The sequence below is a fragment of the Homalodisca vitripennis genome, chromosome 4, assembly GCF_021130785.1.
Source record: "Homalodisca vitripennis isolate AUS2020 chromosome 4, UT_GWSS_2.1, whole genome shotgun sequence".
In the NCBI taxonomy this organism is placed as follows: Eukaryota; Metazoa; Arthropoda; class Insecta; order Hemiptera; family Cicadellidae; genus Homalodisca; species Homalodisca vitripennis.
In genome coordinates, this window is record NC_060210.1 from 162,571,749 (window position 1) to 162,589,764 (window position 18,016).

At 33.2% G+C, this 18,016-nt stretch overlaps 1 protein-coding gene across 1 annotated transcript in view; it reads right to left on the reverse strand.

Annotated features, from left to right (window-relative positions):
* LOC124361257 overlaps nucleotides 1-11,907 on the reverse strand; it is a 38,938-nt gene extending 27,031 nt beyond the window's left edge. Inside the window, exons 1-6 of the mRNA XM_046815303.1 lie at nucleotides 11,653-11,907; nucleotides 9,295-9,512; nucleotides 5,743-5,913; nucleotides 4,336-4,484; nucleotides 1,947-2,135; nucleotides 855-1,083 (exon numbers count right to left, since the gene is read on the reverse strand). Of these exons, the coding sequence (XP_046671259.1) occupies nucleotides 855-1,083; nucleotides 1,947-2,135; nucleotides 4,336-4,484; nucleotides 5,743-5,913; nucleotides 9,295-9,512; nucleotides 11,653-11,666 (970 nt within the window). The 5' untranslated portion in view covers nucleotides 11,667-11,907. The remainder of the gene's footprint in view (nucleotides 1-854; nucleotides 1,084-1,946; nucleotides 2,136-4,335; nucleotides 4,485-5,742; nucleotides 5,914-9,294; nucleotides 9,513-11,652) is intronic.
* Nucleotides 11,908-18,016: the final 6,109 nt, after the last annotated feature.

Here is an 18,016-nt window from a genome sequence, read left to right on the forward strand (position 1 = left end):
TCAACTTCAGATCGTTTTAATGTTGAGTATATCTTCATTTCACCTTTCTTTTATTGCAGTGTCCGATATCTGACATTGACTCAGAATTGACTCCTGGAATCTTGGGTCATGTTCGTCTGAAAAGATCCAAAGAAAGTCGGCGACAAAGAAGCTCAAAAAGAACTTTTACGTCGTTTTGACATCAGAGACACCTATAAATAGGTGAAGTGGCAGTTTCATTGTCTCGTCAATTGTGAAACTGATGAGGCAATGAGGAAGGTGAACTGGAGCTAAAATCACCATTCATATTGAATCAACCCTTCCTCCCATAGCCACATTATGTTCAGATCAATGCTATTTTTTATACATGACGCCAAATCAAAAGACATATCAATTTGAGGATTGAAAGCGTAAAGTATTATGATGTGCCATCAAATGTATAACTAGATATTCAACTACAAACCCCCTTGGAATACTCTGAAATCACATTGGTGAGTTATTTTTTAATAATATTTGTTAAAAGGTTACTATTCAACTTATTTGCATGAAAATATTTATTTGTAAAAAACATTGTAATGTTAGTTAAAATATAGAATGAGGAAAATGTGTGTATTACTTCTAAAGTATGCATAAAATGTGTATTTAGAATGTTTATTTTATAAATTTGTAAATAAATATAAATAAATAATAACACTGAGATAAAATAAAGTTATTTATGGCTGATAGAAATTAGTAACCCTTAAAGAAAATAGTAACATTTTTAACATTCATTTTATATATTTTTATAAAGGTTTATGCTAGAGAGGCTAAAATAACTTCTTCCTAAATGGGTTAATGTTCATTAATGACATACATGCATTCATGACTTTATATACCTGAACACAAGAATGGACTTTTTGGTGTCAGTGATGGAACAAGTGTTTGATACAATTTTTCTTGAATGATCTCTGAGATAGAGTCTCCATTCTCTAAGATGGTCTTGAAGTATTCACTGAATGAAATGAGGAGAGGTTTGACAGACTGGTTACTGTCACAGTTGCCAGAGTAGTTCCAGTTCACATAGAACATAACTGAATCCATATTGACACAGAGTTTGAAAGCGGTCTGAAACAACCAAGTAAACCACTGTATATTTATTTGTAAAACAAATTTACAAAGCTTAGAATAAAATATTGAGAACAACAAAGAATTTATTGTTCTAGAATATTCTTTATTGGTATCTTAAAATTGAACACACAACTAAAACAGTAATATTATATGTTGCATTTATACAGTAGTAAAAACTTTACTTGACCACATTACACTGATCAATATCAATATCAGACTGATAGCATTGCAATAGCGTACAGCGTGAACAATCCAACATGATATGGCGTGGTAAATATCCCTTTAACAAATTATAAACAGCAGCATTGCACAAAAGGTAATGTAACATAAAATGTTTATACATGATGTTATTTTTATGATGTTTATTTTATGATGATTATTTCTTATGATATTTATTCTTTGTTCTCATTTCAAACTACGTTCGGTAATGTAATAAAAATTTTTTAGAAGTTAATTGTAAAGTTTGGATTGTAATATTGTACATATATTTGGGAAATAAAATCAATTCATTCATTCATTCATGTCAAAACATTTTATTAAAAATATATGAAAAGAAATTCAAGCAAACAAGCACACCCATGTGCTCTTGTGCAAACATTATTACTGCAAATATTACAAACAGACATAAAATTATTGTAAATAGACGCTATACATTTTATCAAAGATCTTTTAATAAAGTGTTTTTTGATGTCTGATTTCAATTTGGTCTATGATACCATATGGAGTTGTACACAACTCTAATGCCTTCTTCATTAATCACTTATTATTAAAAGGTTCTTATATACTATTAATCTATTAGTATCTGTTCTATTGATAATTCAAATACATTCTAATTCTATAAATAAATACAAAAACCTTACAACGGGTGCAGCACAGTTCCAAGACAACTGCAAAAATCCACAGTTGGCAAGACTGGTAGATACAGAGTCCAGTGTCGCCACCACATCTGCTGGATGAGGGTCCTCCAGCAGACACAGCAACAGATTCCAGTACACTTCCACGGAAAGTGGGGAACATTTGGCCAACATATAAGTCTGAGAACTTACAACCTACAATAATAAAACTTTGAGTTAGCAAGACTAGTAGAGACAGATTCTAGTGTCGCCGCCACATCTGTTGAGTGAGAGTGCTCCAGCAGACATAGCAACAGATTTCAGTACACTTCCACAGATTGTGGGGAGCACTTGGTCAACATGTAAATCTGAGAACTTACAACCTATAACATTTTAACCCTTTCCGGGCCATAGATTGCGTCTGAAAAGTGCCAGGCAGCAAAATATTGCCGTCAGTGACATACGCGACAAGCGCCAGGCGGCAATATATAGTCGCCTTGATATTCATCGTTTTCTTAAATAAATACAACGTCAAATGATTAAAGTTTTATGTTTATTTATTCCCTGGTATATTTGTAGATAATTAATATGAATATAATTTTTATTTTGGAGGTCTATGCATTTTTATTTCGTAACTGTCACATGACATTATCAGCTGACTCGATCTATTGTTGTTACTTCTATATGCTTTAGTGTAATCGTATTATTGTATGCTGGATTCTTCTTCATTATTTTATTTTGTGGTTGTAAATATTAGTAGTGTTAGTAGTTACGTGCTTAGCTATTGTGTGTAGTAGTTACAATGACTGACAATTTGCGATCTCACGGGAGTGAAATTATTGTAATTAGCATATTTGTAAATAGAAAAAGCGTAAATAAATTTCAAATCAAATTGTGTAAATATTTCTTGGTAAATAGTGTTTTTAACTGTACTGAAACTGTTTATGGATCCTACAATCATCTGTTTACCGGTACATCCATAATGTGAATATTTATTTTAAGTTTCTTGCAGTGTAAGAGTCAGTTGCTTTAACACTTATAAAATGTTGCGAAGTACAATTATGTGTATTTATACAAAATGTGTCATAAAAAATTTATTTATGAGAGAAATAACACAAAATTTTGTATGGTTGTTCCTTTCTAAACGTACAATATAATAAAATAGCTTCCCACTGTAAAATTATTTTTCCTTTTTTAGTTATTTACAAAAAAAATAAAAAAAATAAAAAATTCTTTATGTAATCTATTACAACATTATTTTTTTTTATTTTTAATTACTTAAAACTACATCTATATATTTTTTTGTTGATAGTATATATCTATACGAGTAATTTGGTGCAACTTTTAGGTCATTCTCTAATTTTTATGAAAAGTTATAAATTTTAATCTAAGAGACTGCAAAATCAATTTTAGCCTGGCACTTTTGACCAGTCACAAGGGGATACGAGACATGATATTTGACAAAATTTTGCAACATCTCATATTTGGTCCTGGCCCTGAAAGGGTTAACCCTGATATGGCAAAACTGGAAGAGACTGCTCAGTGTAACCACCAAATTGACTTAAAGATATTAATTCTTAGGGTTATCATTTTCAGTTATTTTAAATAAATTTTCTTTACACTTTTCTAGATAAAAATTAATTTTGTTTAACATCTTTATTTAAAAGATTATGTTCAGAATTAAACTTTCAACTGTTCATTAGTAAACTAACCAAGCTATTATAGGTTAAAGGTAAAAACGTGTTACACTGACCGACTTTTTTGTTTTCTATAATTTTCTTAAAAACTATAAGTTAAGTCCTTTGTATGATTTGTTTCATTTTGCAGGCCAAATATAAGAAACTACCACTTTTACCCTTTTAACAGTAACCCAAAGATTAGAGTAAAAATATTATTTCATGTGAGAAGATGAAATAATTTACTGCCTGTAATTGTAACAAAGCGTTTTCTCACACGTTTTTATAGCCATTTTTCTTTACTTTCACATGAAAAATTAGATCATAAGAGCTAGTAATAATTATATCTTTTCTATCATAGCTTTAAAATTTTAAGTTTACATATTTTTAATTAAACAAAATTTGTATACTCTCAGTCTTTTGTTTTTTTTGTAGTTTTTTTTTTAATATAGCTTTTATTTGATGATACAAACTATATTCAACATTTTTAATTCTAATATTTGTTTACTGGACAAAATAGAGATAAGTTATTCTGAATCTACAATCAGACATTGTAAACACATTGCTGGCAGTGAATAAAATATATATTAAAACTACCAAATTACTACCTGCATACACATTTTTATTCCTTACATTATCAACATTCAGTTCTGGAACCTAGAAGAACATATCTTGTATCATAAACTAGATGTAGTTATGGAAAGATTATGATAATCTCATTTTTTGACCTAAACGCATACCTTTAGTAGGTGAGTGATGACTGAAGCACGTTTAGTACTATTTTCCAACTCAAACTGATCCAGTGGAGGTTGACTGTTAAGGTGATGGAGTGACTGGCTGAACCACTGAAACACCAGTTTACCATCGGAACTCTTGGCCTCTACAAGGTCTGTGAACATACATCCACCTCTGATGAAGACACACTGAAGCACCATGCGTGTATTTCATGCACCCTCACCATGCACTTCAATTATATTTGTTTTATAGTGTGAATATCATTTGAACACCAATAAAGGAGTCTTCACACTAAATTGGTACTATGTTGCCAACGCCAACCAGTCTGCCTTTTTATACACCAACTTTTATTAATGTATGAAAATGACCACATAATAGCAGATATTTCTGTATCTTTTGTAAAAAACTTATATATCTGATGCATAAAAATATGCTGTGGAATTTGCTCAGTTATAAATATTGTAGTATAATAATATGAATGATATACTATGTAGCTAGACTTCGAACAGCAAATGGGGTATGGCCAATAGTAGTGAGTTGCATTGTTGTTGTTGAACACTTAATGTGGACAATTTATTTTAATTCTGAATACAATTCCAGACAGGCAATACAAGGTGAAAATTACTATATAGGAAGAAACTTATAACACATTTTAGTAGATTAATTACCTTAATTTTGGACCTATAGAAATGATTTTTTACCAAAATAGATGTCTTTTCAGACTTGTTTATATATATATATATTCAATTGAAAATAACTCTCATATTTTGTTGGAGCGCCAAAGTTTAAGATGGAGAATGTGTGTATATATATATATATTCAATTAAAAATAACTCTCATATTTTGTTGGAGCGCCAAAGTTTAAGATGGAGAATGTAACTGAATCAAGCACATCTCTGGTTGGATGAGGCTAAGTGGCAGCCAAACGGGCCATGCTCTTCACTGTGATCTCTGCTACACTCTCGTTTAAGCCAGCTTTAAATGACATGGACACTTCAGTATATATACAAGAAACTTAAGTGTTACTTGTTAACTAAACTGATTCCAAACTACTTTAGAACCTTACATTACAGAGTAACTCAAACAATAGTAAATTTGATTTATTTATAAATGTAGTACATCCAAATTAGAAATGTGCTAAAACAAATCTCCATGGCACTGCTGAATGACAAACAGTGGTGGTTTAAAGAATGAGGATTCACAAAGAGTTATTGTACAGAGTGGAAATGTGCCAGCTGGCAGTGTGAAATAATACTGAATATTTCTTTTGGATTTTTGTGGCCAGAAAAATATTTCTTTTGGATTGTGCCAATTCAAGCAAATGGTGTATGCACAATCAATTAAGACCATAGTAATTTAAATACTATGTATATCTTTATATCATGAAAACACTTAATAACTAAATGACTTACCTTTTAGTGCTGCCAAATATTGAAGCATAATTGTCAGGAACATAGATTCATTTCGGGTTGCAAGTACATCTAGGATTAAGCACTGCCAATCAACAAACTGTGAATGGTAGCATGCTAACTTGTCAAGTGTTAAGGCACGTACCAGCTGTCCCACAAGCCATGTTGTAAAGGCTGCAACATTTAATAACTCTAACAGAATATTTCAAAATAACTCAAACAGAAATCTTTAAATAGATACATTATGATACATATGTATTATTCAGAATAGTTGAAAACGTAAATCTTAAATCAAACAAAAACAATTTTTCTCCTTGACTGTTTTTAAGGTACAATAAATTCTATTAGAAAGGCTCCTTCAGATATAAGTTTTAGTGGAATGCTCCTTAAAGTTTAGCTATAAAATAAATTGTGTTTATAAGCTCAGCACACAGCAGATGAGTTTTGTGATTTACACTGGGGTTTCTGCTACAAATATTACAGACTAACATTTGATCATAAATTAATTTACTGTGTTAATTTCTGAGACTCACAAACATCGTTTTAAATTAATTAAACTATAGTTTGTTGTAATTGTTCCTGTGTAATTAGCACTTATTGTAAATTTAAGTTACAATACAATCTTCACTTTGAACTCACCACCTTTGGTTCTTAAAATTAATGTTATGATACGTTGTGATAACTGCTACAGATAAACCGCTAACAAAGAAACCTGCGCAGAAGCAAATTTCTGAGCAGTACCGCGCAGGAGGGGCCCCCTTCCGGCGGGGGGTTGTGGTGGGAAGTACCTTCTTGAACCTGTTTATCAGTTTTGTGGATCGTGTCTCGCTCGCACAGTTTTGTTTACACTGCAGCTACTTTACTTGCTCTATAACTATATTATATTTTTGTGAGTAGGCAAAAATACAAGTGTTGCAGTCTAAGCGTTAAATATTAATTGAACAGATTAATGTAGCCATAGACGTATCCAGGAAGCTTGCATTTTGTTGTGAGGTTAGCTGCGCAGTGGCAGTGGCTAATAGAGATGTGTCGTTCGGTCTTGACCCGTTCAATTCAAATAGGTCAGTCAGGTGAACGAGTGATCCAGATCAGTGTTTCAAAAGACCCGATCACCTCGAACGTTTTGTTCAATTTTTCCTGCTAACTTTAAATAGAATTCTTAATATTTTTTAACTTATTCTTAATTATTATTATTCTTACTTTTAATGATCGTTAAAACTTACAATATTATAATTAAGTTCATTTTAAAACCCTTACCCAAATATAGCTTAACATCATATGGAGCTAACTAAAACTATAGAATTTATGCGTCAAGTTACACTAGGTCCCCAAAATTTTTCAGTCGTTCACTGCTAATTGATTAAGAATAAAACCGTGATCGTATAACTCAACGGAAGGAGTTAATTAATTAATCGGTTGGCTAAAAAATATCTTGTTATTTATAGAAATAAATTATTTTCAAAAAAGCAATGTGTCTGTTTAATTTAATTTTAATTAAATTGTAATTTTTTTAATCATTTGTAAGGGAATAACCTTACTTATGATAAATCAAAGGCATATCAATCAACCAAGTCCATTGATTATATATAAGTATTAACATTTAAAATATTTAGTAATGTATCTGGTAACTTACAACTACATTTTCTTAATCAGTTTGAATAGATATATTTACATTTCCTAGATTCTTGAAACAATACATTTATTGTTCTATATCTATCCATTCATTGTACGATATGCTGTTTCTTCCTCTATTAGAACACTTTTTACAAGCGGATACTTTCGTTCACTCGGTCATTACATTAAGTAGTTCATTTTGTTCAGTCAACGCGATGACCGGTATAACATGTTTTAGAGCTGTTGTAAGGTTCTTTTAGGTACTTTGGGATTATACCGACCACACCAGTATGAAGAACACAAAAATATAAATTTATAGAAACAAACATGATAGAACGAAAAAACAACTCTTTAATTACAAAATTACAAAGATTATCAATTATTGTTAATGGGGTCATATTCCGTTATATGCCTCCAACGCTTAAACTTTTTTCAATGAACTTAGAACGTTATAAAACGATGTAGTTGAGTAACAGAACTAACATTCCAGCAATCAACAAGCATTTCCAGGTATTGTGATTGGTATTGTTGTCGCCGTTATCTTATCTTTCTCGAGAATCCCGATTACAGCAAGCCGCACAGCATCACATGATTATTTAAGTTTTTTGCACGGTACATAATTGCCTTTCCATTACAATTCAATTTATATTTCTGATTAGCCCCTCTAGAATTTGATATTTTACTGATAGGTACAAAAAAAACGACCGATGTTTTTCTTTCGTTGACATCAGCGCGGGTTAGCACCAAAGGTGCTGCCGGAGCCCGCGCTGATGGCCGGAGGCACTCTCATTTTGGGTGGCGGAGTGTGATCAAGAATAAAAAAAGTTTTGTGTGTTTTTTACAATAAAGAGTTTAGTTTTTGTTTGGTAATGTTTGTTTTTGTTGAATTTTTGTGTTTGGAGAAATGTAGGGGTAAAACACAGAAGTACAACAAAGCGACGCACCAGCTGAACAGGTGGCGAGACTCTGCAATCACGTTATCTACTAGACCGCTTTGACCTCTGACTGAGGATGGGGAAGGGTTTGCGATAAGACAATTCCTGTTTTATATTGACAAAATATTGTTCTACGCTAATCTAGTAATCAGTAGAAGCAAAATGTCAAATAACGATTCATATCTGGGTGTGGTCGGTATAATCCCAAAGTACCTTCTTTTGATAAGGTTGTTTGCTCTTTCATTCTTTGCACTTGTAAAGAGATGCTACATTTATTTTTAGAATTCTTTTAAGTTTTTTTTTAGTTATGAGGTTGGTTGATAGCTTCCCCTTTCTTTTGATTTCTTAAGATTTTCTGTACAGTTTTGATTATCTAGCTTTAAAAGGTTAAGTTTTTGCTCTAGTAAGCTGTAGTTTGTTTTAGTTAAACAATCTCTGTTACCAGTGGAGTTGATTCAGATGTTGAAAATGATAGATATAAGACATATTAGGGTATGTAGAATCTTGGAGCATTAGAAAATCGAGTAATTGTAGTATCACTAGATAAAGGAATACAACATTTTCCAATATATAATTTTTTATTTTGTACAAGGCCTTTCTGAATCAAAGATTCCATCATCAGGCACTTCACAAATTATATTAGGGTATCATCATTTTAAAAATATAGTTTTAAAAGCTTGATAGAATTATAATCAACTTAAAAAATAATGTATCATTTGTACATACTCTTTAATAAATTGAATTATATATAACATATAAAATTTGGAACATTACTTGTGGCTGAATTAAGCTTTAGAAAAAACATAAACTTTTGGCATGTCACTTATCCACTCACAGTGAATTTGTGTCCTACTTTAATTATTATGTAGGCTTTGAATTCTATAGAGAGATTTGAAGAGCTAGTAGCTCTAAATTAAGTTAATAAATAGCTGTTATAAAGTAGTCCTCCCACAGAGGCTCACATTCTGCAATAAATACACCACTGCAGAGGTAATTATCTACATACCATTATAGTGTGGTAGTTTTGCTTCATATTCTGCTCGATGGACTGATATCGGTGGTGTATAGTATTCATAATCCTCTCCACATCTCTGAATGATGATGCCCAATTTTTGCACAATATCACCTTCATTATTGAATAGTGCTGGCACTGATGTGTGGAATATTTTCCAAAACTCTGCTGCTGGTAGTAGTGGTTCGGTCGATTGCTCAGAATCTACTTCACTACAACATTTTAAACAAGTTATGAGATAAAAATATATAACTCTATAAGAACGAGTAGACTCTTTATTCAATAGCAAATTTAAACAAATTACAAAAATACCAACAATAAATTACATAAAGGTACTTTTTGAAAGATACATACAGAGGCCACTATTTTTGGAAGAGTTTTTCTTACTGGCAAACTAAAAAAACAACAGACTTTATTTGACTTACTGTGAAAATTACATATCATTATGACGACTGATTCTTATTTTTTCTGCTTTTCAAAAGGGAGCTGCTTTTCTGCTGCTGAGGGGAGCATTCTACTCACTGGAAGAGTTTTTTAGTAGCGAGTTTGACACTATCTTGCCGCCACAGCCTGTGTAAATAATGTAAATAGCTAAATTTTAAGAAAATGACTTGTACATGGCTAAATTTTTGACGCCATCGATCCAGCTACCTGGTCAGGGATGCAGATAACAAGTACCAAGTATCAAAAGGAAGTGATATCAGTAAGGAGGCCACTCTGTCCCTATCTACTATATAGTGTGATCTGTGTCAGAAAATTTGGACGATCTGGGAAGTGATCTGAGGTTGAGAAAATACCGATCAGAAATGCCCCTGGCAATCAGTGCGGGCTTTGGTGATGCCTTGGTGCCACCCCACACTTTTGGCAAAGAAAAAAAGCAGACCTCGAGATAGTACACACAAAATTTAAGCTGATAGTGAGCCATCGGAAAACCTTATTTTTAAACAATTATTTTCTAAACAGTGTGAAACACCATAGATTCCATCCATAGAAGGTACGAATCCTAATGTAGTTCGTGAACTAGTCCTAACCTGGTTCCTGAACTACTCCTAACCTAATAATTTAGGAGCAGATAATAATTTTATAGTTTTGATAACAATCAAAACTATCAAATATAAAAACATTTGACTTATATTCATAGTTAATCATTGATAGCGGTTTTGTAACCAGAATAATATTGTTGAAAATTAATTTAATTCAATAAAGTAAAATCATTTACCTACTGCATATGCTATTGACATTGGCAAGAACAATAGCGATAATCCTGCGATTTTTGTCTAAAAATGTATTTTGAAACAATGAACAATGTTTCAAATGATTACAAGATAATGACCTTGAAGGTATGATCCAATATTTTAAATCCTCTCTGACATGATTACCCTGTAAAGTAATTGAAAGTACTAGCCTACGCTGCTGACATATAGTATAAATCAAGTTTAATTTTATATAATCCTAAATACATACATTTCTTATACATATAAAAATATAGCTTCTACTATGATACACTATGATAAAAGCCTATATCGTAATTCAGTTTAACATTATTGTTCCAAACTAATTCAAAATATAATCATATGTTTGCTATTTGACTAATGACTGCAAGTACAATGTTGCAATGTATGTGTCTTTTTTCTGTCACAAGGAGCCAAACACGTTTATCCTTGAAAATAGTACGTAGGCTAAATGTCACATTGTTTTGTTTGTAACATTTTATAAATATACACAGCCTGGTTTTTTATTTATCGTAAATATATTAATTTTTAAGATGTAAAACCAGCAGAACTATATTGTTTTACATTAATTACCTATTAAGTAATTTGGATTGACATTTTGTTTTAAATATTTTTATATAGGCATGAATATCAAGGATTCTATACTCAAGAATAGGCTATTGATGATTTGATAGTGATGATGGCCACATATTATACTGCAACCCTCACTGCCTCCAGGTGTATTTATATGCTATATAGCTCTATAATAAATATGATATACATTTACTCCCTCACCAATTTTCCTCTTTGAAAGACACCATTACCTTTAACATTTGTTCTGATTTTTGCCTAATTTAAGGAACAACACTGTGACGCATACAACAATATTGTGGGTGACAAGCGGTACAATTGCTCAGGGCTTGCACCCAAAATGTTAACCAATATGAAATAAATATTATTAAGAATATATAAATATATTATGTAGAATATCATTGATAACATCAAAAATTGAAGGACCTAAATGTAACAAGGTGAATGTTACAAAGGGTTGAGCTAATTTAATCTTCAATACAATTATACCGACAATTTTAAAATTAAAAACAGTTTACCACTAATAGTCTTATTCAATTATGAAACTTACTGACAAATCTCCATTCTGACACCAGGTTCTAAGTAAATGATAACATCCCAACAAAAGCATAACCTATTGAATAGACACTTCACTGACTCTACTCCGGTGTTCTGTGTGGCAAAGCCCGGTCAAACTAATATTGTACTATTAACAGATAAAACTGTTGTCTTTCGAGATGGATTTTTCATAGAAGCACAACATTTCATATTAAATACTGTCTTACGGAAAACCCTTTATCATTGCATTTAAACTCAAACAAAACAAACTAATCTAACCATACAAATAAAAAACATATTAGTTTTTTTTTATCTCATTTAAGTTATTTGGCGGTAAACTAAAGCAAAGAGGAAAAGGAAATTATGAAATAAATATCAAGCTGTATAGTTTGTCCAAGAGTAAAGAATGTAAAATATAATATATGTCAAGGAGTCTAAAAAAAAATACAAAGCCTGGAATTCGTCAAAAACTAAAAAGCACTTTATGATCAGAAACTGATATGGTTGTCTTTATTTATTTATTTATTTACATACGGTATACACCATTTTACATTTGATATAGGTATTATGAAAATACAAGAGGCTTGATAAAAACAACTTACATAAATTGTTTACATGCATACATGCTAAAGCAAACAAAAGCAAAAATAAGCAAAACAAGTGCCAAATAACATCAACATCGTGAATAAAAAGAAAAATTACAACAGCAATATAGTTCATAAACAAGTGCAACATGAAGGTGGATCCGTAAAAAACTTAATTAAAGTAGCGTATAAATTATAGAGTTACTTATATACTACTAAGACATACATATGCATATGAGCAAATACAATACGAAAGAAAAAAATAAAGATTAGCGTAGCCTATGTTCACTGATATATAAAAAAAATCTCAAGAAATACTGTCTTCTGAACCAGTATACAACTTACGCCTCACCAAAGCAAGAACACTTCAGTTCTTACCGACACCAGATACGAAGTAAAAAATTAATAATGAAATTATTTCTAGAAAATTAATGCCAGTGTTGGAAAAAGAAAAAAGAAGCTAGGGTTAGCCAGAAATAGAAGTAAGAGTGAGATATCTTTTAGAAAGGGAGTGAAATGAAGATCCCATGGATGCTGCTTGTCATAAGTAAGTGGAAGTAATGACATACTCAGCTAGGGTACCTCATGTTGGCTATCCATATACTAATAAAGTTATAAGTCCCTGCGGGTGGTATATGTTCTTATCCAACCAAATTAGCCTTCATGAATCACATTTACCGTACTTCCTCAATTGCTGCATGGCTCCAATTCTGTCAACTCGACAGAACATAGGAAATGGAAATGGAAATTCATAGCACAGAAGTGTAACACATACATTTGTTAGATGTCACCTTTCACTCTCCTTTACACTTATTACACACACTTGTTAAAGATGCAGGCTTGCGTCCACTACATTTCAATGACTTGCGTCTCGTTTATATCTCAACATAATAGACGATGTTATACCAATTAAAACTACGGATGATACAAACCTGAAATATCAAAAAATGATTACCCCTACTCAATCTTCTTAAGCAACGAGGTTCAATACATCCCTGTGTATTCAGTTTTAAAAAGTCATCATCATGGAAAATTTCAAGCGTGTTTCCATAAACTAAGGAATTGCTTTGTACGTATCTAACGCATTGTGTTAAGTTGCTGACAGCAATGAAGATATATTTCAGCTTGATTCACTAATGTACTCAAAAATTAACATGAACTGAAACGCCAACTTGTCCAGTGCATGCGTTGTCAACAGAACGGGTATCAAAAGCTATTGTAATCACCATCCACGATATATTCGCTGTGCAGACTCTCACGATTCCTCATCTGTACCAAACTCCGTGAGACGCCTCTATGTATGGTCTGTGTAACCAGTCTCATCGGTCCAACTGCAGAGAATACTCTGTTTATAAATAATTACCTAATCCACCATTTCTTTGTTTCGCACTCAACAGAATATCAGACAAACCTCAACCACTTAGCGTAATAGACACCATTCGGTTTTTTCCTTCCGCTCAGCCAACCTTACTACCTCCTTGCATATTCAAAACACCCATGGAAAGCCAACAGTTGATCGTCAAACTTATCCTCAAGCCACTACACAAACGAATATATGTTGTCAAATCGCAATTTTTCATAGAAACTTTATAAATGTTAACTCTATTAATCACTTTAATAAATTAATTACTTCAAGTTCTGATTCATCACCTAGATGTGTCAATAGATCTAAAGATGTTTTATACCTTTCAGCCCTTCTTTTGAATGCTTCTACACAGCATTATGCCGAACTAGAAAATAATTTACACACAATACGAATAGAAGTTGTCATCATTACAAAAACACATCTGATACAATCTTCTTCTACTTTGTATATAAGAGGATACGAGGTTTAAGGATCGGATAACCCTGCAGGAGTCAAGGTGGGTCTACGTTTTTAATTTTATCGACAATACAACACCAACTTCACCTGCTAATGAAATTTATTCAAGCTACTGCGATGGCATTGACATTAGAAATATTGAAACTGTAGCATAGCTTACTTTCCTCTAATATTTAATGTTACTAAGGCTAAATTTAATAACTTTTTCTTTACATTTGAGCTCTATAACATTGCTGGTAGAGATCACAATGCGAACCATGTTCAGTGAAGTTCTAGAATTGTCAATCCTCGAGGTAGGACTTTATAGCTACGAAATTATGAGACGTAAAATAATAACCTATTAGCCTGCAGCCGGTTTCCCAATTACCAGACTTAATAGATTTCATTGATGCAAAATGAATCAATTACGTTTTTAAAAGTGCATACAATACTGATGACGTATCCTCAGATCACTCTCCATTATTGTTAACTGTTAGGTCCAATAATATGACCATTGTGACGCCAGAACTCTCTCTTTATCCAATTATAACTAACGAAAGTTTTCTGTCTAAATGTTGATAGTAATATAAAAGCATATGCGATCATTAAAACCGGAAACAACTGGAAGCGCGCAGTCGAACATTTAACCACCACTGTACAATCAGATGCATGGCATTCAGCCTCAGAACCATATAAATCCGATCAATTGAAGATTTCTGTTTGCTACCCCCTATATATATATATATATATATATATATATATATATATATATATATATATATATATATATATATATATATATATATGGGAATTAACCCAAGAAGAGCGTAGTCAGGGCACGCTGTCAAAGAACTCGCTCAATGATTGGCCAATATATCTTAAGCCAGCTTTTCAATCTCCTGAAGAAATTAATTTGCTTATTTAAAAGGAAAGGACTTCGAACTAAATTTAATAATTTATCTGCTACTTAAGGGAGTTTGTAACGGGAAACAAAACGAACATTGAAACATCAGTGAACATATATGCCATCCACTTCGGCGTTCAGAAACAACATGGGTAAGAATATATATATATATAGTTAGCGGAATAACAACATTCTGATAATTTACCAAACGAATAGTAAAATACGATATAGCTACACCAATGACTCCAACACTTCCTTTATAACCAACATAAGGTCTATGTACAGTATATTCATGTGACATCTATTCCCTTAACCCTAATATTTACAACTTCGTGTTCCCTTGAGATCTCCCGCACTGAACCTGGAGCTGGATGCCAAGTATCGAACCACGATCTCGCCAGGTGCAGTGCTGGGATTGTACTGGTAGCTTAGGTAACCTCCTTTAACCTCCGTTGAAGTGCTCAAGGTCTAGTAGCAAGCTTCGGACATTGATATAACTATCATGGCTCTATGGTCACGGGTTGAAATGAGGGAGTATGATGTCCCCTTTCTTAATTCCCTCTCGACTGGCAGATTATCACAACCAAAATCATACAAGAAGCTCTGATCAGGCTGAGACCCTACACTATAATAAATCTCAAACACGCAAAATCTATTTATATGTGTCAGACAACATGTGGAGGGAGTGGGGATCCATCCCCATCTAACTACACCTGTTGCTGTTGACATCGGTGGCTTAACACACACGTCTGGTGTCTCGCAGACTCAACACGCCCTTGAAGTGGTGGAGGGAGCTCAACACGCCCTTCCGGTGTTCCGCGGGATCAATACGCCCTTTCAGTGATGTCAGTGGCTCAACACGCCCTTCTGGTGTCTCGAAACCTCGATTAACCCATTTGGGGATGTCGGTGACTAAACACATATATCCGAAAAGGTAAAGGTGGCTCAACACGCTCACGAGGGGAGTTGGGGTCTCAAAACGCCAGTACGGTGTTCCGATGGCACATCAAGCCCTTTACAAGGGTGTTGGGGGCTCATCATGCCCAACGGACGAGATACTGAATGCTCAACACGCCTGCATGATATCTCGCGGACTAAATACGTCCTTCCGGAGTCCTGCCTGCTCAATATACCCTTGAAATGAAATGAAATGAAATGAAAAATTCTTTATTTTTACAGGCAAAGTTAGGGCCGCATGGCCCTTTCTTACACTTAACCTGTTGCAATGTAATATTTAAAACATTAAATAAATAGTATTTAAGAATAAAACAAAACATAATAAAGATAATAAAATAAAGAAATAATTACATTTACTCAAAGTGGTGAAATTAATGCAATATTTTAACGTGTAATAATTAAAATTTAACACAATAATAAATTAACCATCTCTACTATTCTTAAAACATAATATAAATTTATATTTTTAATATACAAATAAATTAAAGTATTTATTGCTAAATGAACTTTTTCACACACAATCTCACATTCATCCCTCTGCCAGTGTCACGCCTACAGCATCTCAGACCGGAACTGCCCCAGCTAACCGCTCAAGGTACATATCTTTCAGTTTCGCCACAAACCGGGAACTGCTATCGATGGAAGTAATTGTTTGGGGAAGGGCATTCCACAACCTACAAGCCATTACATGGAATGACTTATCAAACACTGCAGTCCTGTGCTGAGGCATTCTCAAAATGTATGAGCCAGAGCGAGTGCTTCTTACACCTACATGAGACACAGATTTAAAATATTCAGAAAAATATCTTGGAAAACCAAATTTCAATATTGAATGAACTAGTTTTAAAATTTTGATGGATCTTTGATCTATTAATTTTAGAATATTTGACTGAATATAGTACGGTGTGATGTGCTGCTCCCGTCTCACATCGTAAATGTAACGTATACAGTAGTTTTGAGTTCTTTGCAGCTTCTCACTCAGCACTATGGTCATATCATTGATCACGGAGTTACAGTAATTGAAATGTGGAAGTACGAGTGATTTAGTCAAGAGCAGCTTGATATGTTCTGGTAAAAATCGTTGTAAACGTTTCAGTGAGTGAATAGATGCGAAAACCCGTTTACAAATCTCCGCAACAGCGTCAGTCCAAGTCAAAGTCGAGTTTATAGTCCAAACCAAGATCCTTCACCTTGTCGTAGTATGGCAGGCTGTTACCATTTACAGTTAACGTTTCAATAGTATTGAAGTTTATTGAGTTTCGTAAACGAGAGTGACAAATAATGATTGGTTTCGTTTTTGCATGGTTTAGTCTCAGGCCATGATTTTTGGACCACATAACGATATTTGTAATGTCACTATTGATTTTGGTGATACATTCATTAATGGAGTCAATTTTAAAGTGTGAATAGATTTGCAGGTCATCAGCATACATGTGATATGAGCTATGTTTAAGTACAGAATGAATGTCGTTCACGTACAGTACAAATAATAAAGGACCAAGAATCGATCCCTGTGGCACCCCACAAGTAACAATTTCCCAGTCCGAAGTCATGTCATCCACCTTTACACACTGCCGTCTCCCTGACAGATAAGATCTCAGCCAAGTTAATACATGACTAGAAAACCCTATTAGCCTTAGTTTAGCTAGCAATACTTTGTGGTTTACGCTGTCGAAAGCTTTTGAGAAATCGAAAAGAGTGAGAATTGTGCCCTGTCTGTGATCCATAGCAAGCCTAATGTCATCCGTCACTTTTAAAAGTGCAGTTTCTGTACTGTGGTTGGTCCGAAAACCAGATTGATAGTCACTAAATATGTTGTTTGTAAGATAGATATTCAGTGAATTGGCAGTGCACAATTCTCTCTAGGCCTTTAGATAATGCAGGAAGAATATTTATCGGCCTATAATCTGAACATGATACTGGTGCTGAAATCTTATTAAGAGGACGGACAAAAGCAGACTTCCATTGTGATGGGAAAATACCACTCCTAAGAGACGTGTTGAAAATAAATGTGACTATTGGAAGGACAGCAAATAGAATATTCTTTATGAGGCGTATTGGGATGCCATCGTACCCAACAGCATTACTGCGAATACGGCGTATAGCTTTCAACACGTCACCTTGTATCACA